The following is a 21,643-nucleotide window of genomic DNA, read 5'->3' as shown; positions in this document are numbered from 1 at the left end:
GGTTATAGGGAGAGTTGGATGTACTTATTCATAAAGTACAATAGTTTAATGGTTTTTCAATTAATTAAAACTGTAGAAAACAAACACCAATCAAAACCATTCCCAGGCAAACAGAAGTCACTTCTGAACATACAGTTTCCCTCTTTCCAGCTGGGTTTGTAGGTTGCTAGAAAGTAATCGGAAAGAACAGATCTTTCTAATAATAACTTTATTGCAGGTGTAGAAAGCACGTGTTAGTTTCAACAATCCAAAATATGCAACATAAGTACAGCAAACCTCAAACAGTGCTTCCTGGGTTTTTAGTAATGAGGAGAAACTTTGGAACCACAAACACAGCATCTCAATGGAGTGACACGACGTTACCAAAATAACAGGTCTAGACGCACATAGCTATCTGTGTTTATCAACCACTGATATCCGGACAGCGTTGTTCCCACAGACTCACATCAGCACAAACATAAGACCCAGAAGTGCAAAAGAAGCCACAGGAAACAGGCAAAATGACTCTTTTACCAAAAAATGTATCATCATTTCAACTAAATTCCCCTGTAAACCTGCTCCTAGTGAAAGCCCTTAAGTTTTCCTTCACAAGTTTCGGGCTTTCTAGTTCTGGCAATAAGGCTTTTATTTACAATGAAGCAATATATTTGGCAGTCAGTCCCAGAAATGGAAGAAATGCAGTTTTTCAATCGCCGATCTCTATACTAGGAGGGTAATTTCTCTTGAAGTAATTAAAGTACTCGAGAAAGCAGGCAGAGGCAGGAAGCATGTTTTGGATTTAGCATGAGACTGGGCTTCAAAAACACTAATCTTAAATTCTGTCTCTACCCAATTTCCATTACGTAGTCTCTAAGACTTTTACCCTGACGTCTCATGACTTTTGTTTATAATAATGCCGATGTAATTCTTCATTATGCATCTCTCATCTAATATTACTACTACTACTATGACTAATAATAATAATAATGAGGCAGGGTTTTGTTTGCTTTTTTTTTTGTTTCACACTTCTAAACAATCCTACTTCCCACTCCATGTATTTTAGTTGAGTGCTACTTTATTGTTGATTCAGCTCTCACATACTGAGTGCTTTCACTTCTTTCCTTCATTACTTGCATGCTTATCTTTGGCAACCCTCTTCTTCTCTTATCTTCTTCATGTTTTCACAATGGGCTCATGACAGGCTACATTTTTGCACAACAATTATTTTCAAAATATTTTAGTAGTTTATCTTAAAAGATGCAACAAACTACAGGGCCTCAAACAGCCCATTTACTCAGGAGGAAAAGCTTTGAAGATTCAAATGTCCATAATCATACTGGGGTATATTATTTCACTAAATAGAAATGTTCCTTTGCTTCGAAAATACATTTTTACAATATTTTTGGTTTCAAAACAAACGGCTAAATTATAGGTTGCGGAAATCTTATCCTGGGCATAGGCTCGTTACGGGTAAGGAACAAGTCCGCTAATTCTGTTGTGCTGTACTCTCCAAAGTGCTTAGTACAGTGCTCTGCACATAGTAAGTGCTCAATAAATACCATTGATGATGATGGTGGGCAGGGTACATCTAACATTAACATGTAAGTTTAGCGAGGAAGCTGTTTTTAAATAGGATAAATAGGGAAGAAATGACCTAAAAGATATTAGACTAAACCTAAAAAAGAAGGTAAGAAGCAAAAAAGAGTTTTAATAAAAACACAGTGCTGAACACACTGCTGTGCACCTAGGAGACACAATAAATCTTGATGAGGATAATATTTAAAAATCAATTTTTTGTCCATTTTGCTATGTAAATCCTGGTGGATTTTCTATCAATATGAGAACAATCATGTCCAAGGCTTGATCTCAGAATGAGTAAATCTTGAAAAGGCTTTTGCATAGTAATAATTCAAAAATGAGCAGTGGGGATCTTTTGATTGGTAATAAATGCAGTATGGAAAATAATGTAATTGTCATAGCAGGAAAACTCAGAGTAATCATTTCTACCAATTATTTCTGAAACAAACAGAAACTCTTACAAACCAAAATGTAGGACTGTATTTGAATAGATCAAAAAGGTTCAGAAACTCTTACAAACCAATATATAGGATTGCATTTGAATAGATCAAAAAGGTACGTAATTTTCAACAATCCCATAAGATTTGTTTGGCATTTGGGAGAGAGTTATTATGTCCCACAATTTTTGACTTTGAAAAAATACTGCACAGATTATTTGCAAAAACTACAAACCCTTTCCTTTGGAATATTTAAATGTGGGTTCTTTGAAGTATTGTAGTTTGAAACCTGCAAACTCAAGGCAGCTCACAGTCGGTTTCTATCTTCCAAAAGCCTTGGTTCTATCTGCCATTCGTGACTGCAATTTTCATTTCCTCCTTCCATTTCAGACATGATGTCATTCCTAAGATTCTTTAGTTTTCGTGTTGCAGCTTTTTTTCGGGGGAGTGGTGCTCTGACAAAGAGATTTGTAACAGGTGAGGCCTACAACACACTACCTGCCCTTTAGGCAGTGCTGGCAGGAAGCTGGAACCGGCTGGAAGTCAGCTGGTGGAGTGAAGTGTGGAGGAAAATGTTCTAGAACAGGTGTTCCGGGACAGCAGGAGCTGGGCTGCAGAGGTGCTGTGCCACCCTGCCCTGCCCCTAGTCCAAGTCTGCTGTCTCTTCGGTTGCCGGCAGCTGCAAACCTGTTTCTCCCATTTAATAATAGTAATAATGATGATTATGGTATTTGTTAAGTGCTTACTATGTGCCAAGCTCTGTCCTAAGTGCTACAGTAGATACAATGCAATCAGGTTGGACACAGTCCCTGTTCCACATGGGCTCACAGTCTCAACTCCTATTTTACAGATGAGGCACAGAGGAAGTGAAGTGATTTGCCCAAGGTCACACAGCAGACAAGTGGCGGAGTCGGAATTAGAACCCGTGACCTCTGACTTCCAAGTCCATGCTCTTGCCTCCAGGCCATGTTGTTTCTCTGGGCAACAAGCCTGGCATCCGTTTGCTCATCACTGGGGCGATCACCTCTCCCTCCCCCAATCCCATCCAGTCAGTCAGGTACTGAGCACTTACTGTGTGCAGAGCACTGTAATTAGCGCTTGGGAGAGTGTATATATAACAATATAAATATAACAGACACATTCCCTGCCCACAATGAGCTTACATTCTAGAAAGCCCACTCACCACTAGGTTAGGATTATTTTCCTTTTAACTTTCAGAACTGCCTTGAGGTGAATTTCTTTCTTTCTTTTTTTTGCTAAGAAAGTGAAAGATACTCACATAATCTGGCAGAGGAACATCATCAGAACTTGTGGAACCTCTCAAGGACTGTGTGGCTTGTTCCAGAACTTTGTTATGTTTCTTAGACAGCAAAGAAAATAAGCTGAAAAGCAAGAGACAAAGAAATGATCACTTATTAAGACAACTAAATAAGTTCTAATTTTCTAGCTTCTAGACATAATTACATGGTTCCAGTGCATTGACTTCTTTCCCAAAACATAATTGGGAATTGTTTTTTTTTCTTGATGTACATACTGAGAGCAGGTTTAATGCACCACTCATAAAATTCAATGTGGAGTGAAAGATTGGTAAATTTAAACAGAAATAGCATCATGATATTGAGGAGTTTGGCAGTTTGAAAGATACCCACATCACAAAAGAAAAAATGTTTTATTACTGTTTCTGCTATTGTTTTTCAAGGTCATATTTACTTCACTGAAATCGGAACTTTCCCTTTAAGCTTTATTTTGATGACAGCTTCCAAGCAAGAACTACCCTAAAAATTGCTTCTTTCACCCATATGTTTGAAAAAAATAACAGAAATTTGCCAAATGCAAAAGGGGTCACTAAGATATCCAGGGGCAAGAAGAAATCACTGAGGAGGGAGAAAAGGATGAGCTACTCACAAGCTATCCAGATAAGACTACTGAGTTGACATCTCCACATCAAGTCAGATTTCCTAATGAAGAGTAGCTCATCAAGATGGGTTTCAATTAGGCTTTCCTCTAAGTCTTTTCTTTTCAGAGTGTTAGGTCTCAAAAACACCTTGAGTCAGAATTCCTATACCACTGAATTCTGCTACCCAATTAGAAAAAAAGTTGGTATCAAATCAAGAAGGCCTCTGGGAAGCTGTCAGACTCTCTGGCAAATGTGGCATCAAATTGAAAGTGTAGAATGCAGTAGTAACTGGTCCCACCGCACCCTCCCCTCCTTTCCTCTTCTCCCACTCCCTTCTGCGTTGCCCTGACTTGCTCCCTTCATTCATCCCCTGTCCCAGCCCCATGACACTTATGTACCTATCTGTAATTTAATTATTGATATTAATGTCTGTATCCCCCTCCAGACTGTAAACTCACTGTGAGCAGGGAATGTGTCTATTTTTAGACTGTACTCTCCCAAGTGCTTAGTACAGTGTTCTGCACATAGTAAACGCTCAATAAGTACGACTGACTGACAAGTAACCATGCATATGGCTGTGAGAACTGGTCTTGCTAAGATGTTTTATCTGCATCAATTATTAATTATATTTAACTTATCTATCTATATGTATATACAGATTCCAGACCATGAAGCTTAGTGACAGTCAGTAAATCAGTTAATCGTATTTATTGGGTGCTTACTGTGTGCAGAGCACTGAACTAAGCACTTGGGAAAGTACAATATATTTAGAGACACATTCCCTGACCACGACAGTCTAGTCTAGTATAGTCTAGAGGGGGAGACAGACATTAGTAGTGCTTAGTACAGTGCTCTGCACACAGTAAGTGCTCAATAAATATGATTGAGTGAATTAGTATAAATAAATAAATTACAGGTCTGTACATAAGTGCTGTAGGATTGGTGTGGGGGATGAATAAAGGGAGCAAGTCAAGGTGACGCAGGAGGGAGCTGAAGAAAAGAGGGCTTAGTCAGGGAAGGAGATGTGCCTTCAAATAAGGCTTCGAAGGAGGGGGACAGTAAATGTCTGTCAGATATGAAGAAGGAGAGAGTTTCAGGCCAGAGGCAGGATGTGGGCGAGAGGTCAGTGGCAAGATAGACGGTTAGTTCTTTGTGGGAAGAGAATGTACCTGTTTATTGTTGTACTGTACTCTCCCAGGTGCTCAGTACAGTGTTCTGCACACAGTAAGCGCTCAATAAATACGACTGCTTGACCGACTGAGATAGATGAGATTGAGGTATAGTGGAAAGCAGCAGGGTGAGATAGGAGGGGGCAAGGTGATGGACTGCTATAAAGCCAGTGGTGAGGAGTTTCACCATGTTAGTCTTCTAGCATCAAAACTAGGCTCATCCAAACATGGCTACAATGGGTGGGGCATGATGGGAGAATGAGACAGCAGGGGACCCGAATAGTTGCTGTATGAGAGCAAGAAGGGCAGAACAAGTGTTTAAAGGACATTGTAAAACAAAGCCTCAGCCAATGCTGAATGCCAGCTGAAAACCAGGAGTCGGTTGCTAGGGACCAGACCTGCAAGGCACACTGCCATCAAAAAGGGGAATAGCTCTCCTTGAGCAAAAGTTTCCTATCAATCAATCGATGGTATTTATTGAACACTTACTGTGTGCAGAGCACTGTACTAAGGGCTTGGGAGAGAGCAACGGAAAAAGAGAAATGGTGCCAGATGCTACAAACATTAAGTACAACATAACAAGAGACAACCATTCTGTGTGCCCAATGAGGGCAGGACTGTGGATTCCACACTGGGTTTTTTAGGCCACCCATGCACTCACAAGGGAACTTCACCATCAACAGTATCTCCTACAAATACAAAGGACAGCTAAATATATACTTCCATGCTCTGCACACAGCAGGCCCTCAATAAATGTGGGAAGTAGCATGCCCTAGTGGAAAGAGTACAAGTCTGGGAGTCACAGCTCTGCCACTTGTCTGCTGTGTGACCTTGGGCAAGTCATTTTACTCCTCTTTGCCTAAGTCACCTCATCTGGAAAATGGGGATTAAGACTGTGAGCCCCACGTGGGACAACCTGATTACTTGTATTTACCCCAGCACTTAGAACAGTGCTTGGCTCATCGTAAGTGTTTAACGAAGACCATAATTATTATTACAGTGCCTGGCACATAGTAAATGCTTAACAAATATCATTAAAAAATAATGCTGTTAATGGTGGTGATTGATGCCCTGAGCAGATATGAGTGAACTTTGTAGAACAAAGGTATTAGAAAGATGCAACGTAGGGAGTGACCTGGCTCCACAAAGAGCAGCTGTAAAGGAAAGGATGTGGAAAGGGCTATGGGGAATTAATTAATCTTTAATGACTAATGACTTTAATGACTAGTGATCACTCCAAGTACCATCATTTCTCAATGGAGATGACAATGGTACAATTCATATATGTAAAGTCATGTGGGCTATGAATATTCTCTGACTTGTTTTCAGTCCATATTTGCCCTCTAAGGTGGCACTGCTTGGTACCTGAGCCATGTGCAAATAAAAAATCATACTGGACGAAGGGCAAAATTTGGACTATAAATATAATCACAAAGCAACCTGCAAAAACAATGTTAAGGTTTCATCTAGCTAAAGCAATTCAGAGTGTAAGCTTGTTATGGGCAGGGAACATGTCTGCTAATTCTGTTGTACTCTCCCAAGTGCTTAGTATAGTGCTCGGCATATAGTAAGTGGTCAATAAATAGAACTGATTGATTCTAGAAGGCCACACTGGAATGGAAGGAGCACTGGCCTGGGAGCCTAAGGACCTGGGTCTTAATGCCGGTTCTGCCACTTGCGTGCTGTGTGAGATTAGGCAAATCACTTAACTTATCTAAGGCTCAGTTTCCTCATCTGTAAAATGGGGATTTAATACCTGTTCTCCCTTCCATTTAGACTGAGAGTCCCATGTGGGACAGGGATTGTGCCCAACCTGCATCTTGTAATCACTCCAGGGTTTAGCACACAGCAAGCACTTTACAAATACCACAATTATTATTATTAACCATATGCACTTTGAATAAACACAAACCCCTCTCATTTATTAAGTGGCTGATTATTCAGGGTTTTTTTTTTCTGTCATCCAGGCCTTTTACTCTTCCTTCTTACCTGCCTGCTGTCCATGTATACTTCATTCACATTTCAACAGCTTTCTGTTAACAACCCAAGTAAAAGTTTGCAGGCCAGATGAAAATCTAAACAATTAGCCAATATGAGATTTGGGAATTTCCTGTGGTTTTATTAGATTCAGGCTCTTCTAACTCCACATTGCCAGCATTGACTAATCTGACAGTAAAGCATATAACTAGTAATGAATTAACATTTCGACAAATAGTATCACTTTGCTTTTCCTATGGTGTGCTTAAAAAGGAAGGCAAGCACCACTTATTGAAATGTTATTGTTTCACTAAATAGCCTTATTTTAATAAAAACAAAGCCAGAAAAGAATTGATCTGATTTGGGATTCTCTCTAGATAACTCATTAAAAAGTTCCTCTCTAGATAACTCATTAAAGAGTACATTCATCTGATGTTCAATTGCAAAAGTGAAAAGAAAAGTTGAACAATGTCTCATCTGTTTTTTTTTTTAACATTTATTTCCAAATGTCCGGGTCATATTGATGTTCTTCCTGAATATTTATTGCTCTGGGAGCTACAAAGAATTTTAATCATTAGGCAACATACTTTAATATTGTATTGCTCCTTGTGGTTGATTTTCAGACTATTAAAATAATTGTGACTTTCATTTTAATGTTTTAAATTCAAGTATTTCTCAGAAAGTCACGGTGCAACCTCTTAATGAGTATTTATTTGCCAAACTCAGTATTTCCAAGTTTAGGCTCTTTTTTCTTTCTTCTAGAGAAAACAAAGGTCATAGATATTGTTATGGCTGGAAGAGTATCTTTTTCCGTTCACACCAAACAACAGAAAAAAAAAAGACTTTTCTCCAATTTTACCTAAAAATACATTTGTTATTGGGGAGGGATCAAACAAAAATTATGACCCCAAATTAGATTTTTGGTGAATTATGAATGAATGGAAAACATTTTAACGAAAATTCTTATAACACTCCTGAAATCTTACAGCACCAATCATCCATATAGCTCAAAGTAATTTGCAGGTGTAGATTTTACTAATCCTTGTAAGTACCTCCATGAGGTAAATATCCATATTTTCCTAATGCTAATGAATCAATAATATTTACTGAATGCTCACTGTTTACCCTCCACTAAGTGTTGGAAAAGTACAATTCGATAGAGTTGGTAAACAGATAATAATAACGATGGCGTTTATAAGCACTTACTATGTGCAAAGCACTGTTTTAAGTGCTGGAGTACTCTTTTAAGGCACAGAGAAACTAAATGCCTTTAGAGAATATCAGAGAACTACCATGTCTCAATCCTGATCATAAAGCTCTCTGAAAAGTTTCATTACACCATCTCTACTATGGAAGGTTCCTCCTCTCTCAGGATCACACCTAGAGAGCTTTCGCACCTGGAGAGTTTTCAGTACTCTACCAATCTCAGCTACGGGAAGGAGAGTCAAGCAGAGACATACCCATTCCATTTTAGCCTGGGCAGTGGCTAGCAAGTGGAAGGCAATCTGCTACAAGTCAAAACTCACCTGTGCCTGACAGCACTGGCATGGGAGAGAGTCGAGGGCGGAGACTCAAGTTTACTGCCCAAAAGAAGGCAATGGTAAACCACGTCCTTATTTTTACCAAGAAAACTCTATGGCTACACTAACAGAATGATTGCAGATGGAGGTGGGGCGTTCAGGGAGAGATATGTCCATGGAATCCCTATGGGTCGGAAACGACTCGACAGCACAAGAGAAGACTAGGGAAGGAGACTGTAACTACCATATTCCCCACAGCTTCTAGGGTTGACTTTTTCATGAACTTAAAATGAGTGGTTTTAGTACTATAACTAGCCTTATCGAACATCACTAGGCAGTGTGAGATGCTGAATGGAATACGCAAGACAGAATCCTTTTACTCTGTACTCTATGCACCACCATTTTCCAACACTCAAAATCCATCTACATCCTCAATCAATCAGTGGTATTTCTAGTTCTTTACACGGTGACAGGCCTCAGGCAGAAGTAGCTTCCGAAGCTTTCAGGACTGTAGGAAGGGTGTGGGAGGATTGTAGGGGGATATCTGCATTTACCCTGATTCTATTACGGGTTGTGGAGGGTGCAGAGCACGTTGGAGCTTGTAGTCCTTTCAGCAGGGTACTCAGTCCATAACCTTGGGCATTGACATTAATCACTGACCTTGGGCAAATCACTTAACCTCTCTGTGCCTCAACTGCCTCATCTATAAAATGGGGATTAAGACTGTGAGCCCCACATGGAACATCGATTGGGTCCAACTGGATTAGCTTTTACCTACACCAGTGTTTAGTACAGTAAGCACTTCACAAATACAATAAATAAATACCATTAAAAACAAAACCAAACAAAAAAACAGGAAAAAAAGAACAACCTGGATCTGTAGGCCCCCAGAAATTTAAAGGGGCCACTTGAAAATGTTTTGGGCTGTTGCAGGTTAACATTTTAAAAATTCAGAGTGTGGCTAGGGTCCCAACATTCCATTAATAATAATAATAATAATAAATTGTATGATTATGGTACTTGTTAACGTGCTTACTATGTGGCAAGCATTGTTCTAAGCACTGGAGTAGATACAAGTTAAATACAGGTTAGATACAGGTTGGACACAGACCCTGTCCCCTATGGGACTCACAGTCTTAATCCCTATTTTACAGATGAGGTAATTGAGACCCACAGAACTGAGGTGAATTGTCCCAAGTTGCAAAGCAGACATGTGTCGTAGCCAGGACTGTGGGAAGGATTGCAGGCTGTTACATCTGTACAACTCTATTCTCTTTGCTGGTTCCAGGCATCAGGATACTTCTCCCCCTTCTAGACTGTGAGCCCACTGTTGGGTAGGGACCGACTCTATAATGTTGCCAACTTGTACTTCCCAAGCGCTTAATACAGTGCTCTGCACACAGTAAGCGCCCAATAAATATGACTGAATGAATGAATGAACTTCTATTCAATAAAGAGTCATTTACTCTGTGCACGGAGGTGCCCGGAGGAGCTAGCCCTGTTTGCTGCTATTTCTCAGATCCCTTTCCTCTATGAGCTTACAGTTTAGTAGGGGAGACAAACATAAAAGCTAATTACAGACAGGAGAAGCAGCAAAGTATATGGATATAAAAGTGTTTTGAGGGCACAGTGTGTATCAAAGTGCTTAGAAGGTACACACCCAAGTCCATAGGTGATGAAGTATGGAGGAAGAATAGAGTGAGGAGATGAGATATTAGTCAGGGAAGGTTTCTTGGAAGATCTGATTTTAGTACGACTCTGAAGATGGAACGAGTTATGGGTCTATCAGATATGAAGGGAAAGGGCGCTCCAGGCAGCTGGGAGGATGTGAGAGAGGGGTTGATGGCAAGAGATGAGATAGAAGCATAGTAAATTGGTTGGTGTTAGAGGAGGAAAGTGTGCAGGCTGGGTTGTAGTGGGAGAGGAGTGAGGGTGGAAAGAGCTGGTGGAGTGCCTTAAAGCAGATGCTGAGGAGTTTCTGCTTGATGTGGAGTTGCATGGGCAACCATGTGAAGTTTTTGAAGAGCTGTGTGAAAGAACACTGTTTTAGAAAAATGATAAGGCAGCAGAGTGAAGAATGGACTGGAGAGGGGAGAGGCTGGAGGCAGCCTTTGGCTTCAAGTTGAAAGCCCTTTCAATGTCAGTATAATTTAACTTCTTGCTAGTAGTTTCCTGCTACATTGGTATCCATGATCATCAATGGATCCAAAGTATCTTGTCCAGTATCTTGTCCAGTGGAGTGGTGTTCCAGTGAGTTTTGCTTCTTTGCCAGAGAACCAGCAGCCTCCTAGAACTTCATTCTTGTGATTCTGTTTTGCCATATCTGATTTTTTGAGGAGTTCTATCAACCAGCTACGTCCCATACTTAACATGAAAAGGCCTGAAAGAATCGCAAACCACAGAGTCCTGGAATACAGGCAGTCCGCCAGCACTGAAGAAATGTGCATTGCAAACCAGCTTCAGTATAGTGAGCTGAAGTCGGGATAACAAGGAGGACAGAAGAAACAGTTTAGAGATACAGTGAAGCCTAGCCTTGAGCAGGACAGCACAACTCCAGCCAGCTGAGAGGCAGGCAGCCGACAGACAAGTCTGGCCTGCGGCCATTAGAAAGGGGATGGCTCTCATACAGAAGAAACTTCACCAAGAGGCAGAACTGAAAACAGTACCAGATGCTATGAAAAACAACTGCAATTCCCACTAAAGGCCACTCTTTGTGTTGTTATGGAAAAGACAGGCCACACATTACTCTTTTCATCCTCACTCTCGGCGATGGATAAAGCCTGACTGTCAGCAGTGGAATACAAACACGTTTTCACTGTGGCACCCTCCTAAATTACAAAGGCTCTATCGCCAGCCACAACACATCAGCATCTACACACACAGACACATACACACGCTCTTTCAGAACAGTTTCATGAAACCAAGCAGAAAGTTGCTTATAATAACCTTTAAATTGGACTTCTTTCTCATTGTTTATTAACTGATACGGTGTTTGAGGTCTGGGTATTGGATTAATTCCACCCCCTTTTCATTCTGATGTATCGAATAATGGCATGGGATACTTGTTGCTATTTAGGTACCTACTGTATAAGGCGATATTCTGCAAATTTTCAGGAAGCCTTTGGGGACTTAATACCAACTGGTCTCCAAAGCTATCAAATCAAAGCATTGTATATTGGAACTAATTTTATCAATGGAACAATGTTGTAAATGGGGGAACCAAGGCTGAATCGCTTATTTTTTCCAAAATTACCTAAAAGTGTGTACTCAATTATAGATGAGTAATATAGCCCTCGTGATGTCCTCTAGACTGTAAGCTCCTTCTGCAGACCATAAGCTCCTTTAGGGCTGGGACTGTGTCTACCAACTTTTGTGTATTATACTCTCCCAAGCGCTTAATACAGGGCTATGCACACAGTAAGCACTCAATACATACTATTGATGGATTGTATTTAAATCGAGTAAGTGGGGCTCCATGGTAGGGTAGACCTTTACTTTATCAGAAATAAAATGAATGTGATGACTCCCCCTGGTATATGCTCCCTTCCTTCCCATGCCCTGGTTTTTTCTGTTCCACCCTCACTCCCAGTCTTTTAAGTATCTGTCCCCTTTCTCCTTCCATCACTTCTAAAATTGCTCCCCTATTTCCCCAGGGCTTCCATATGTTTGCCCCTCCCTTTGATGATATTGTCATAAAGTGGATAGTTCTGTAGCACCAAAATGTGCTGCAAAGCTGAACTGGTTTAAATTTAGAAAAATAGTGAGTGCCATTTGCCATACCTTGAAATATCTTATGTTGAGCAATCAATCCATCTTATTTATTGACCACTTACTGTGTGCAGAGCACTGTACTAAGCACTTGGGAGAGTATAATATATCATCATCATCATTCATTGAGCACTGTACTAAGCATTTGCGAGAGTACAATACAACAGGGTTGGTAGAGAAGTTCCTTGCCTACAAGGAGCTTACAATTTAGAGAACACTGCCTGTTTGAGAGAAAGTTAAATTACTCTCTTCTACTTGACAGCTGTCAATTCGTGGGTCCAAACAGCAAAGAAAGTGATGTACTAAAATGTACTTATATTTTAATTTCATAGCTTAATGAAATAATAGAACATAACTAAAGGAACCACCAGGAAAGATAAACCTCTTTTCTTCATTGGAGATAGTTCAGTACATGCTATTTGTGGTTTCAATGGCACAAGAACCATCTTCTCATTAAAATGGGAATGGCTTGAAAGAGCTTCAACAAAACTAATTCCTCTATTAAAAATAACCTGATAATAGATTTAAGGAATCCTATGTACCAAAAAAGGTAATAGTATTTTTTTATTTCAATCTGGAGTATTATTAGTTTTATCAACATTTTTCCAAAGTTTAGATAGTGGTGGAAAGCAGGTTAATAGATTGATTTCTTGGGGATGAAGGGCAAGCGTTTCAAAAAAATACTGTTGATTGATTGAGCTAAATTGGCTGTTTGGGGTATTTAACTCTAGATAGATCTTTAGAGACTTTGGCTCCAGTCCTATCATGAGAACCCTCAATTATCCACATCAGTGATGGAGAAGAGATAACATGAAACACAAAGATACAGTAAATATGTTACTATAGCTAGTAGTAGCTCCTCCCTCCCAAAAATCATTAACCAAAACTGCTAAATGATGAATTCAAATTAATTCTTCTTTTATGGTCCTTGCCCCCTCTCTAATAATAATAACAACTGTGGTATTTGTTGAGTGCTCACTATGTGCTAGGCACTGTACTAAGCACTAGGGTAGATACAGTCAAACCAGGTGGACACAGTCCCTCTCCCACATGGGGCTTACAGTCTTAATCCCCATTTTCCAGATGAGGGAACTAAGGTCCAGAGAAGTGAAGTGACTTGCCCTAAGTCACACAGCAGACAAGTGGTGGAGCTGGGATAAGAACCTAGGTACTTCTGACTCCGAGGCCCATGCTCTATCCACTAGGCCACGCTGCTTCTCTGGTGATGGTAACAAATGGTTAAATGGCCAAAATGGTAGAGAGGCAGAATTGAGAAGAGAAGAAGAAATAAGGGCTTGCCTAATTCTTCAACTGGATAATGAGTCTCTGGAAAAAAAGTACTGACTGTATGTAGAGTTCCAAATAGGGCCAATCTTTCCAGGCCAATACAACGTCTCTCTTCCTCCCTCATCTTATAGGGAGGGTACCTAGTGAAAATACCCTAAGAGGCTTCCCCAAAGGGCTACTGACTAAAATCTATGAAGATTAAAGACCTCCAGATGCAAATTCTGGAACTTTGTAGGCAGGCATTCTTAAAGCCCATGTGGTACTACCTGGCTAAAAGTAACAATGCACATTTTCTCTTCCTTTGTTTTTTTATTTTTTTTTGTTGAGCGCTTACTATGTGTCAGGTACTGTACTAAGCGCTGCGGTAGATACAAGTTAATCAGATTGAACATGGTTCCTGTATTACATAGGACTCAGAGTCTTAATCCCCATTTTACAGATGAGGTAACTGAGGCACAGAGAAATGAAGTGATTTGCCCAAGGTCACAAGGCACACAAGTGGCAAAGCAAGGATTAGAACCCAGGTCCTTCTGACTTCCAGGCCCATTTTCTATCCACTAGGCCACGCTGCTTTTCTTGTTTTTCTTTTCACCCCAAATCTCTCCCTTCAACAAACAATCTTGCACATAGGTAACTGTAAGAAGTTGAAAATAAAAGCATTTCCATTTCACTTTTGTAAAAATCTAAATTTTAAAAGAAACTAAAAATGTGTGCCAGGCTAGATGGTGTTATATTGTATGTTTCCGAGTACTTAACACAGTGGTCTACACACAGTAAGTGCTCAATAAATACGACTGAATTAATGAATGAAAGGATAACAACTGTAAAATGATCACGATGGGTAACAAATTTATTATCACAATGATCCATGAAAACTTACATAAAGCATAAAAGGCAGAGTGGTGGGAAGAACATCTATAAACATATAGCTGCCCTAGTAATCATGAACCATTTCTGTTATTTTTAGCATGAGGTGACTAATGTAAAAATCTCTCCAGTCCCTGCTCACTTCCAAGGGCCTGGGCTAGCAGCAGATCTGATGCTGGTGCAGCAGCTGCCAAAATATCTACTCCCTTTAATGACTGTCTACCCCTCTAGACTGTAAGCTCATTGTGGCAGGGAACATGTCTACCAACTCTTTTATACTGTATCCTCTCAAGCCCTTTGTACAGTGCTCTACACACAGTGTTCAATAAATACCACTGATTGTTTTAACAAGATTTTCAGAAATACCAATTAATCAATGGTAATGCAATAGTCAATCAATCATATTTATTGACAGCTTACTGTGTGCAAAGCACTGTACTAAGCGCTTGGGAGAGTTCATTATAACTATAAACAGACACATTCCCTGACCCAATGAGCTTACAGACTAGAGGGGAAGACAGACATTAACATGAATAAATAAATTACAGATAAATTATATGCCATAGATATGAACATAAGTGCTGTGGGGCTGGGAGGGGGGATGAATAAAGGCAGCAAGTCAGAATCGAGTGTAAGAAAAGGAAAAGAGGGCTTAGTCAGGGAAGGCCTCTTGCAGGAGATGTGCCTTCAATACGGCTTTGAAGGTGGGGAGAGTACTTATCTGTCAGATATGAAGACCAGAGGGTGCTTCAGGCCAGAAGTATGATGTGGGCAAGTGGTCGGCAGTGAAATGGATGAGATGGAGGTACAGTGAGAAGGTTAGCATCAGGGGAGCGAAGTCTGCGGCTGGGTTGGAGTACGAGAGTAGCGAGGAGTGACAGGAGGGGGCAAAGTGATTGAGTGCTTTAAAGCCAGTGGAAAGGGGTTTCTGTTTGATGTGGAGGTGGATGGGCAATCACTGGAAGTTCTTGAGGAGTGGGGAAACAGGCCTGAATGTTTTTGTATAAAAATGATCCAGGCATCAGAGTGAAGTATGGACTGGAGTGAGGAGAGACAGGAGGCTGCGAGGTTAGCAAGGAGGCTAAAAAAGCAATAAATGCAGGAAAGGATAAGTGCTTGGATTAACATGGGAGCAGTTAGGATGGAGAAGGAAGGGAGGATTTTAGCGATGATGTGAAGGTCAAACTGACAGGATTTAGTGATGGACTGAATATGTGGGTTGAATGAGAGAGAGGAGTGAAGGATAATGCCAAGGTTATGTGCTTGTGAGACAAGGATGGCACAATCTCTGCCTGCACGGAGCTTACAGACCAAAGGCAGAGTTCACAATCTACAGAACCCCATTAGAGCACACAACTGCTGGAAACCATGACTTCACAGCTGTTTATAGTGCCAGTGACCCTGAGACCCGTGTGGGTTTTGCTGTGCCTTTGGAGATGAGCAGGGGCTTTCCCTGCTCCGGACTGAAAATGCCCCCACAGTGTTCTAGGTCAGGATGGGACTTCATTCATTCATTCATTGAATCATATTTATTGAGCGCTTACTGTGTTCAGAGCACTGTACTAAGCACTTGGGAAGTACAAGTTGGCAACATATAGAGACGGTCCCTACCCAAGAATGGCAATGGCAGTCGGGAGCCTGTGGTGTTCTGGTGCCCCAGAACCCTGACACAGGGACCTTAGGAACCAGGCAGTCCCTCATGGATTCCCTCCAACAATCAAGTGCTATGTTAATGGACCCTAGGGGTTCCAGCCTACCCAAAGATTCAAGCCCTCCGGGTCTCCCTTTCCTAGTCCCAGTCAGTCCACACATCGCTACATAAAGTAATATAAACCCATTTCAATAGAAGGATTGGAGGAGGAGAAATGGAGCCCTCTCTCCCCCCAAGTAACTCCCATGAGGCTGTTACTACAACTCAGGAACACTCCTAATAGGAGACTCAGAAAATCAAGAGATGTTAAATGAATTAATGTTTCCATAAAAGAGAGTCAACCCCATTGGGCTAAGCACCATATATAACATAACCTCTATTCTAGAAGATTTTCATTCTCTTGTTGCAAGACATTTTGAAAACACTGCACGAGTGGCATGGTCTATCTGTTTTACATTTATATAAGTGGAAGCGTAATAAAGTTGACATTGATTAAAAGAATTCAACATGTGAGCTTGAAAACTTTGCGTTTTTCACAAGGCCACATTTGCAGTTTGGTTCTGTGTTTTTAACTTTTAAAGGATTAAGTGGAAAAATACTTAATAACTGGATGCAACACAACAGGGTTGTACCCTCCTGCACTCTTCCACTTCTGAATCAATTTACATGCTATTTAACATGCATGTCTGTCCCTGAACATGCAGAGGTGAATTTTAAAAATGATGCATGAAGTTTTACCTGGGATTCCAGTTCACTTTCATGGGAGAATTGGGGCAAGGACACTTTAAAAGTTATATTTCATATTTTATATTCACTTATGATGAAAGACCTGAGAAGTTAATCTGTGAGACAGTACGTTCCAAAGAAAATCAGTACCAGATTGCCCAATTTGAGAGGTTTATGGCGTTCTGCCTCTCGGTTTCATTAGACCTTTACAAAAATGGCACTGTCAATGGATAGAAATCCCATCATTCTCACCAAGTTTGATGGTATTATCTCTGCCTTACCTGGAATTGAGAACACGGAAAGCCAAGGGAAATTTGAAAAGGCACTCTTCCTACGTTGTCCTAACTAACAAACCAGAATGAAAATTTCCAAAACCTCTTGCTACTGGTCACTGGGCAATTCCCAAGTGTAAAGTGTCTTCCTCTTAAGGGGGGAAATGTACCAAATAGCCTCTCCTAATATAGCTTGAAAAGGACAAAGATAGCTGTAGGAAAAAGAAAACAGGTAATTACATTAAGAGGAGAATTCTCTGCAGAATACATGCACTGAGATTGTAACTCATTTCAGAATGATGAAACTTGCCAGAAACCAGATCCCAAAGGTTTGGGATCCCCTCTTTGATCCTCCCTAAAATTAAACAGAAAATATTCATTGGGCAGAAAAGCCACATGAATGAATGCCTTTTATTCAAAGTTTTTGTTTACCATTGCAACTCTTATGGTCCCATAAACCTCAGATATTATTGGAGGCTTTATTCTTCTTAGTTGCTGCTAGAAAATACGAACACTTTGGAAAACCTTAAACGATAGTTGAAAAAAGTTTTACAGCTAATGCTTTGTGTATTAATGATTCTCCTCTTTCTTCTGACCTCCACGACCTGCAGTAGGGAGATGGCCAGAGACTTTTAAACTATTGGCTCATTTCCATTAGAGGGCTGTTTCACGGCAACCCCCCTCATCATCAGTGCTTTACCAAATTCCTACATTACTGAACTCTACTCTGAAACACTCTATTTCCCCAATCCCTAATCTCTTTTAATGTCTGTCTCCCCCTGTAGACTTTAAGCTCCTTGTGGACAAGGATCGTGTACTGATGTACAGATGCTGTACTTTCCCAAGTGCTTAGTACAGTGCTCTGTACATAGTAAATGTTCAATAAATACCACTGATTGATTGATTGATGGCTTGATACTGTGTGCAGGAAACTATACTAAGCACTTGGAAGCACAGAAGAAAAGTGAAGACAAGGTTCCCGTTCTTCAGGAACTCACAATCTAATAGGGGAGACGTGCAGGCATAGAGAGAAACAATCGATGAGAACAAGACGAATAACTTCGGAGTCACAGAGTGCTGGTTATGAAGAGAAACAGCATGGCTCTGTGGAAAGAATCCGGGCTTTGGAGTCAGAGGTCATGGGTTCAAACCCTGGCTCCGCCAATTGTTAGCTGTGTAACTCTGGACAAGTCACTTAACTTCTCTGTGCTTCAGTTACCTCATCTGCAAAATGGGAATTAAGACTGTGAGCCCCCCGAGGGACAACCTGATCACCTTGTAACCTCCCCAGCACCTAGAACAGTGCTTTGCACATAGTAAGTGCTTAATAAACACCATCATTATTATTAATATTATGCTGCAGTTATCATTTGCTGGGGAAAAAAGGGAACTCATTTTGGTTAATTCCAGTAGTGAAAATACAATTAAATTAAATGTAATTTTTTGGTTACCATAAACTACTTAGGTTATTTGCCTAAAGACAAATAATGGTGATCAGCGCCACAAATATTTACCGAGTTTCCCTGAATGCTTATTATAATTATTACTATAATCATCATTTATTTATTCATTCAATCATATTTAGTGAGTGCTTACTGTGTGCAGAGCACTGTACTAAGCACTTGGAAAGTACAATTTGGCAACAGATAGAGACAATCTCTACCCAACAATGGGCTCGCAGTCTACAAGGGGGAGGCAGACAACAAAACAAAACAAGTAGACAGGCATCAATACCATCAAAATAGATAAACAGAATCATAGATATATACACATCATTAATAAAATAGAGCAATAGATATGTACAAATATACACAAGTGCTGTGGGGTGGGGAAGGGGGTAGAGCAGAAGGAGGGAGTAGGGGTGATGGGGAGGGGAGAGGGAGAAGAGGAAAAGGGGGTCTCAGTTTGGGAAGGCCTCCTGGAGGAGGTGAGCTCTCAGTAAGGCTTTGAAGAGGGAAAGAGAGCCAGTATGGCAGATGTGAGGAGGGAGGGAATTCCAGGCCAGAAGTAGGACGTCCATCCCAGCGCTTAGTACAGTTCCTGGCACAGAGTAAGCACTTAACAAAATACCACTATTATTATTATCATTACAATATAGTGGATTAATCAACCAAGGGTACTTACTGAGTGCTAACTCAGTGCAGAGCACTGCTTGATGCGTGGGAGAGTACAACAGAGATAGCAGACATTATCATGGCCTTCAAGAATCTTACAATCTGGCAGAACAACTACTATTTATTAAGTGCTTACTATGGGCAGAACACTGTACTACTACTACTACTACTACTAACAACGGTGGTATTTGTTGAGCACTTACTCTGTTATAAGCACTGAACTAATAAGCACAAGGTAATAGATTAGACACACTTTCTGTCCCACATGGGGCTGACAGTCTGCGGGGAAGGGAAAACAGGTACTTAATCATGATTGCCTAGTGGAAAGAGAATGGGCCTGGGAGTGAGAAGGCCTGGGTTCTCATCCTCTTAGTGGAAAGAGCATGGGCTTGGTTAAGTGCCTACTATGTGTCAAGCACTGTTTTAAGTGTTGGAGTATATAAAAGTTAATCAGATCAAACACAGTTGCTATCCCACATGGGGCTCAAAGTCAGTTAATAACTAGCTAATCAGGTTTACTATACTGCCTTTAGACCAACAATGTTAATTAATGGAAGTAAAAAAAACCACAACTCAGTTTAAAACTACTGCATTCTGTTAGGGATTAACTTGTAGGGATTAATGTTTCAAGAGACCTGCACTAAAAACAACAATACAAAGACCTAAATTTTACATAGGACCTACACAAATTCGTACTTTGTACTCCCTCTACTGGAACTGTGGCTATACCAACGTTCATACATAATACATACAGATTTGAGATCTTCAGGTGGGATTTGGTAGTCAGGGAGAAGTCACACATTATTAGAACCATTATGGAATCTTTATTCACACTGATATCCTTCCCTTTTTCCTTTTCAGATTTTAGTTCAGGCCTCTTGACCGAAACATTGAAAAAAGAAAGCTTGTTTTCTTTCCAAATCCAAGCACGTTTTAGGCAAGATGTTTAATGTTTAATATTTTGGGGTGTCTTCATAAAAGGGAAATGATCATCATTATAATAATTATGGTACTTGGTAAGCACTTACTATGTGCCAAGCACTGTTCTAAAAGCGTTTAATCATGATAATAGTCATTTCACATTTCACTCTCTAAATTAAAACACTGCATTTGGCTTCTATTCTAATTGATTTTGAATGGGTTTCAACCTATATATTGCCCAGTAAGGTAAACTCAAACATTAGTTCTACCTTGAAAATGCTGGCAGTTTCGAGATATGTTATTTTAAAAGGTACCAGCAGTCAAGAAAAATTATGGAACTAAAGAACCTGATCTAGTGAGACAAAAGGAAAATCTAATCAATCAATCAATCAATGGCATTTATTGAGTGTTTTCACTATGCAAAGCACTGTACCAAGTGTTTGGGAGAGCACAAAACAACAGAATTAGCCTTTTACAGTCTAGAGGGTACTCGTTACGGGGAGACAGACATTAATGCAGTCTGCAGGGGAAGAGAGACATTAATATGAAAGAATAAGCAATGTATACTACTTTAATTTAAAGATACGTATGTAAGTGCTATGGGGTCTGGGTGAATATCAAATGTCCAAAGGTCACAGATTGAAGTGCAGAGATGACGTGGAAGGGAGGGTGAGCTGGGGAAAAAAGGGCTTAATTTGGGAAGGCTTCATGGAGGAGATGTGACCTTAATAATGATTGGAAGGTTGGAGAAAGTGGTGGTCAGCATATATGGAGGGGTAGGGAGTTCCAGGCTAGAGGAATGATGTGGAAAAGTGGTCAGCAATGGGACAGACCAGATAAGGGGCAAAGTGAGTAAGCTGGAGACAGAGGAGCAGAGTGTGCAGGGTAGGCTGTAGTAAGACATCAGTGAGGCGAGGGAGGATGGGACAAGCTGGTTGAGTGCTTTAAAGCCAATGGTAAGGAGTTTGATGCGGAGGTGGATGGGCAGCCACTGGAGGTTCTTGAGGAGTGGGACGACATGGACCGAATGTTTTTATTGAGAAATGATCTGGGCAGCGGAGTGAAATATGGACTGGAGTGGGGAGAGACAGCAGGCTGGGAGGGTCTCTCAAATAAGTGAGAAAGATCATGTACGGTTTGGTGAAATCTGAAAATTCTCATCGAGATTATGGGCAATTTTCAATCAAAAGATGATGTTTAAATTCTGTTACTCTTCTGAAAACTTAAGTGTAAAAGCACAGTCACTCCAGCTTGCTTCAGTAAAATCCACCAAATTCCTAACAGTGGCTACGGCTAGTTCTTAGAACATCTGTGGACTCCAAATGATGAAGTTCATCTGGGCACACACCACAAGAAACAACACCAGGCATTTCTCACAATCACCACTGAGTGGAAAGTATGGCCCAAAAAGGAAGAAGCACGGCCCAGCATTCTTAGAGTAGCAGTGTGGCCTACTGGATAGACCATGGACCCGGGAGTC

General features: G+C 40.6%; 1 protein-coding gene across 3 annotated transcripts in view; it reads right to left on the bottom strand.

Annotated features, from left to right (window-relative positions):
- The window catches only part of DYM (dymeclin), a 523,552-nt gene that overhangs the window by 131,340 nt on the left and 370,569 nt on the right, over positions 1-21,643 (bottom strand). For all 3 annotated transcript variants that reach the window (XR_005449814.1, XM_038743768.1, XM_038743767.1), the window contains one exon: positions 3,274-3,376. Coding sequence is in view for 2 of the 3 variants with exons in the window: in XM_038743768.1 (XP_038599696.1) it covers positions 3,274-3,376 (103 nt within the window). In the remaining variant the exon portion in view is untranslated. The remainder of the gene's footprint in view (positions 1-3,273; positions 3,377-21,643) is intronic.

The sequence above is a fragment of the Tachyglossus aculeatus genome, chromosome 3, assembly GCF_015852505.1.
Source record: "Tachyglossus aculeatus isolate mTacAcu1 chromosome 3, mTacAcu1.pri, whole genome shotgun sequence".
In the NCBI taxonomy this organism is placed as follows: Eukaryota; Metazoa; Chordata; class Mammalia; order Monotremata; family Tachyglossidae; genus Tachyglossus; species Tachyglossus aculeatus.
This window is presented reverse-complemented; position numbering and strand designations above follow the sequence as displayed.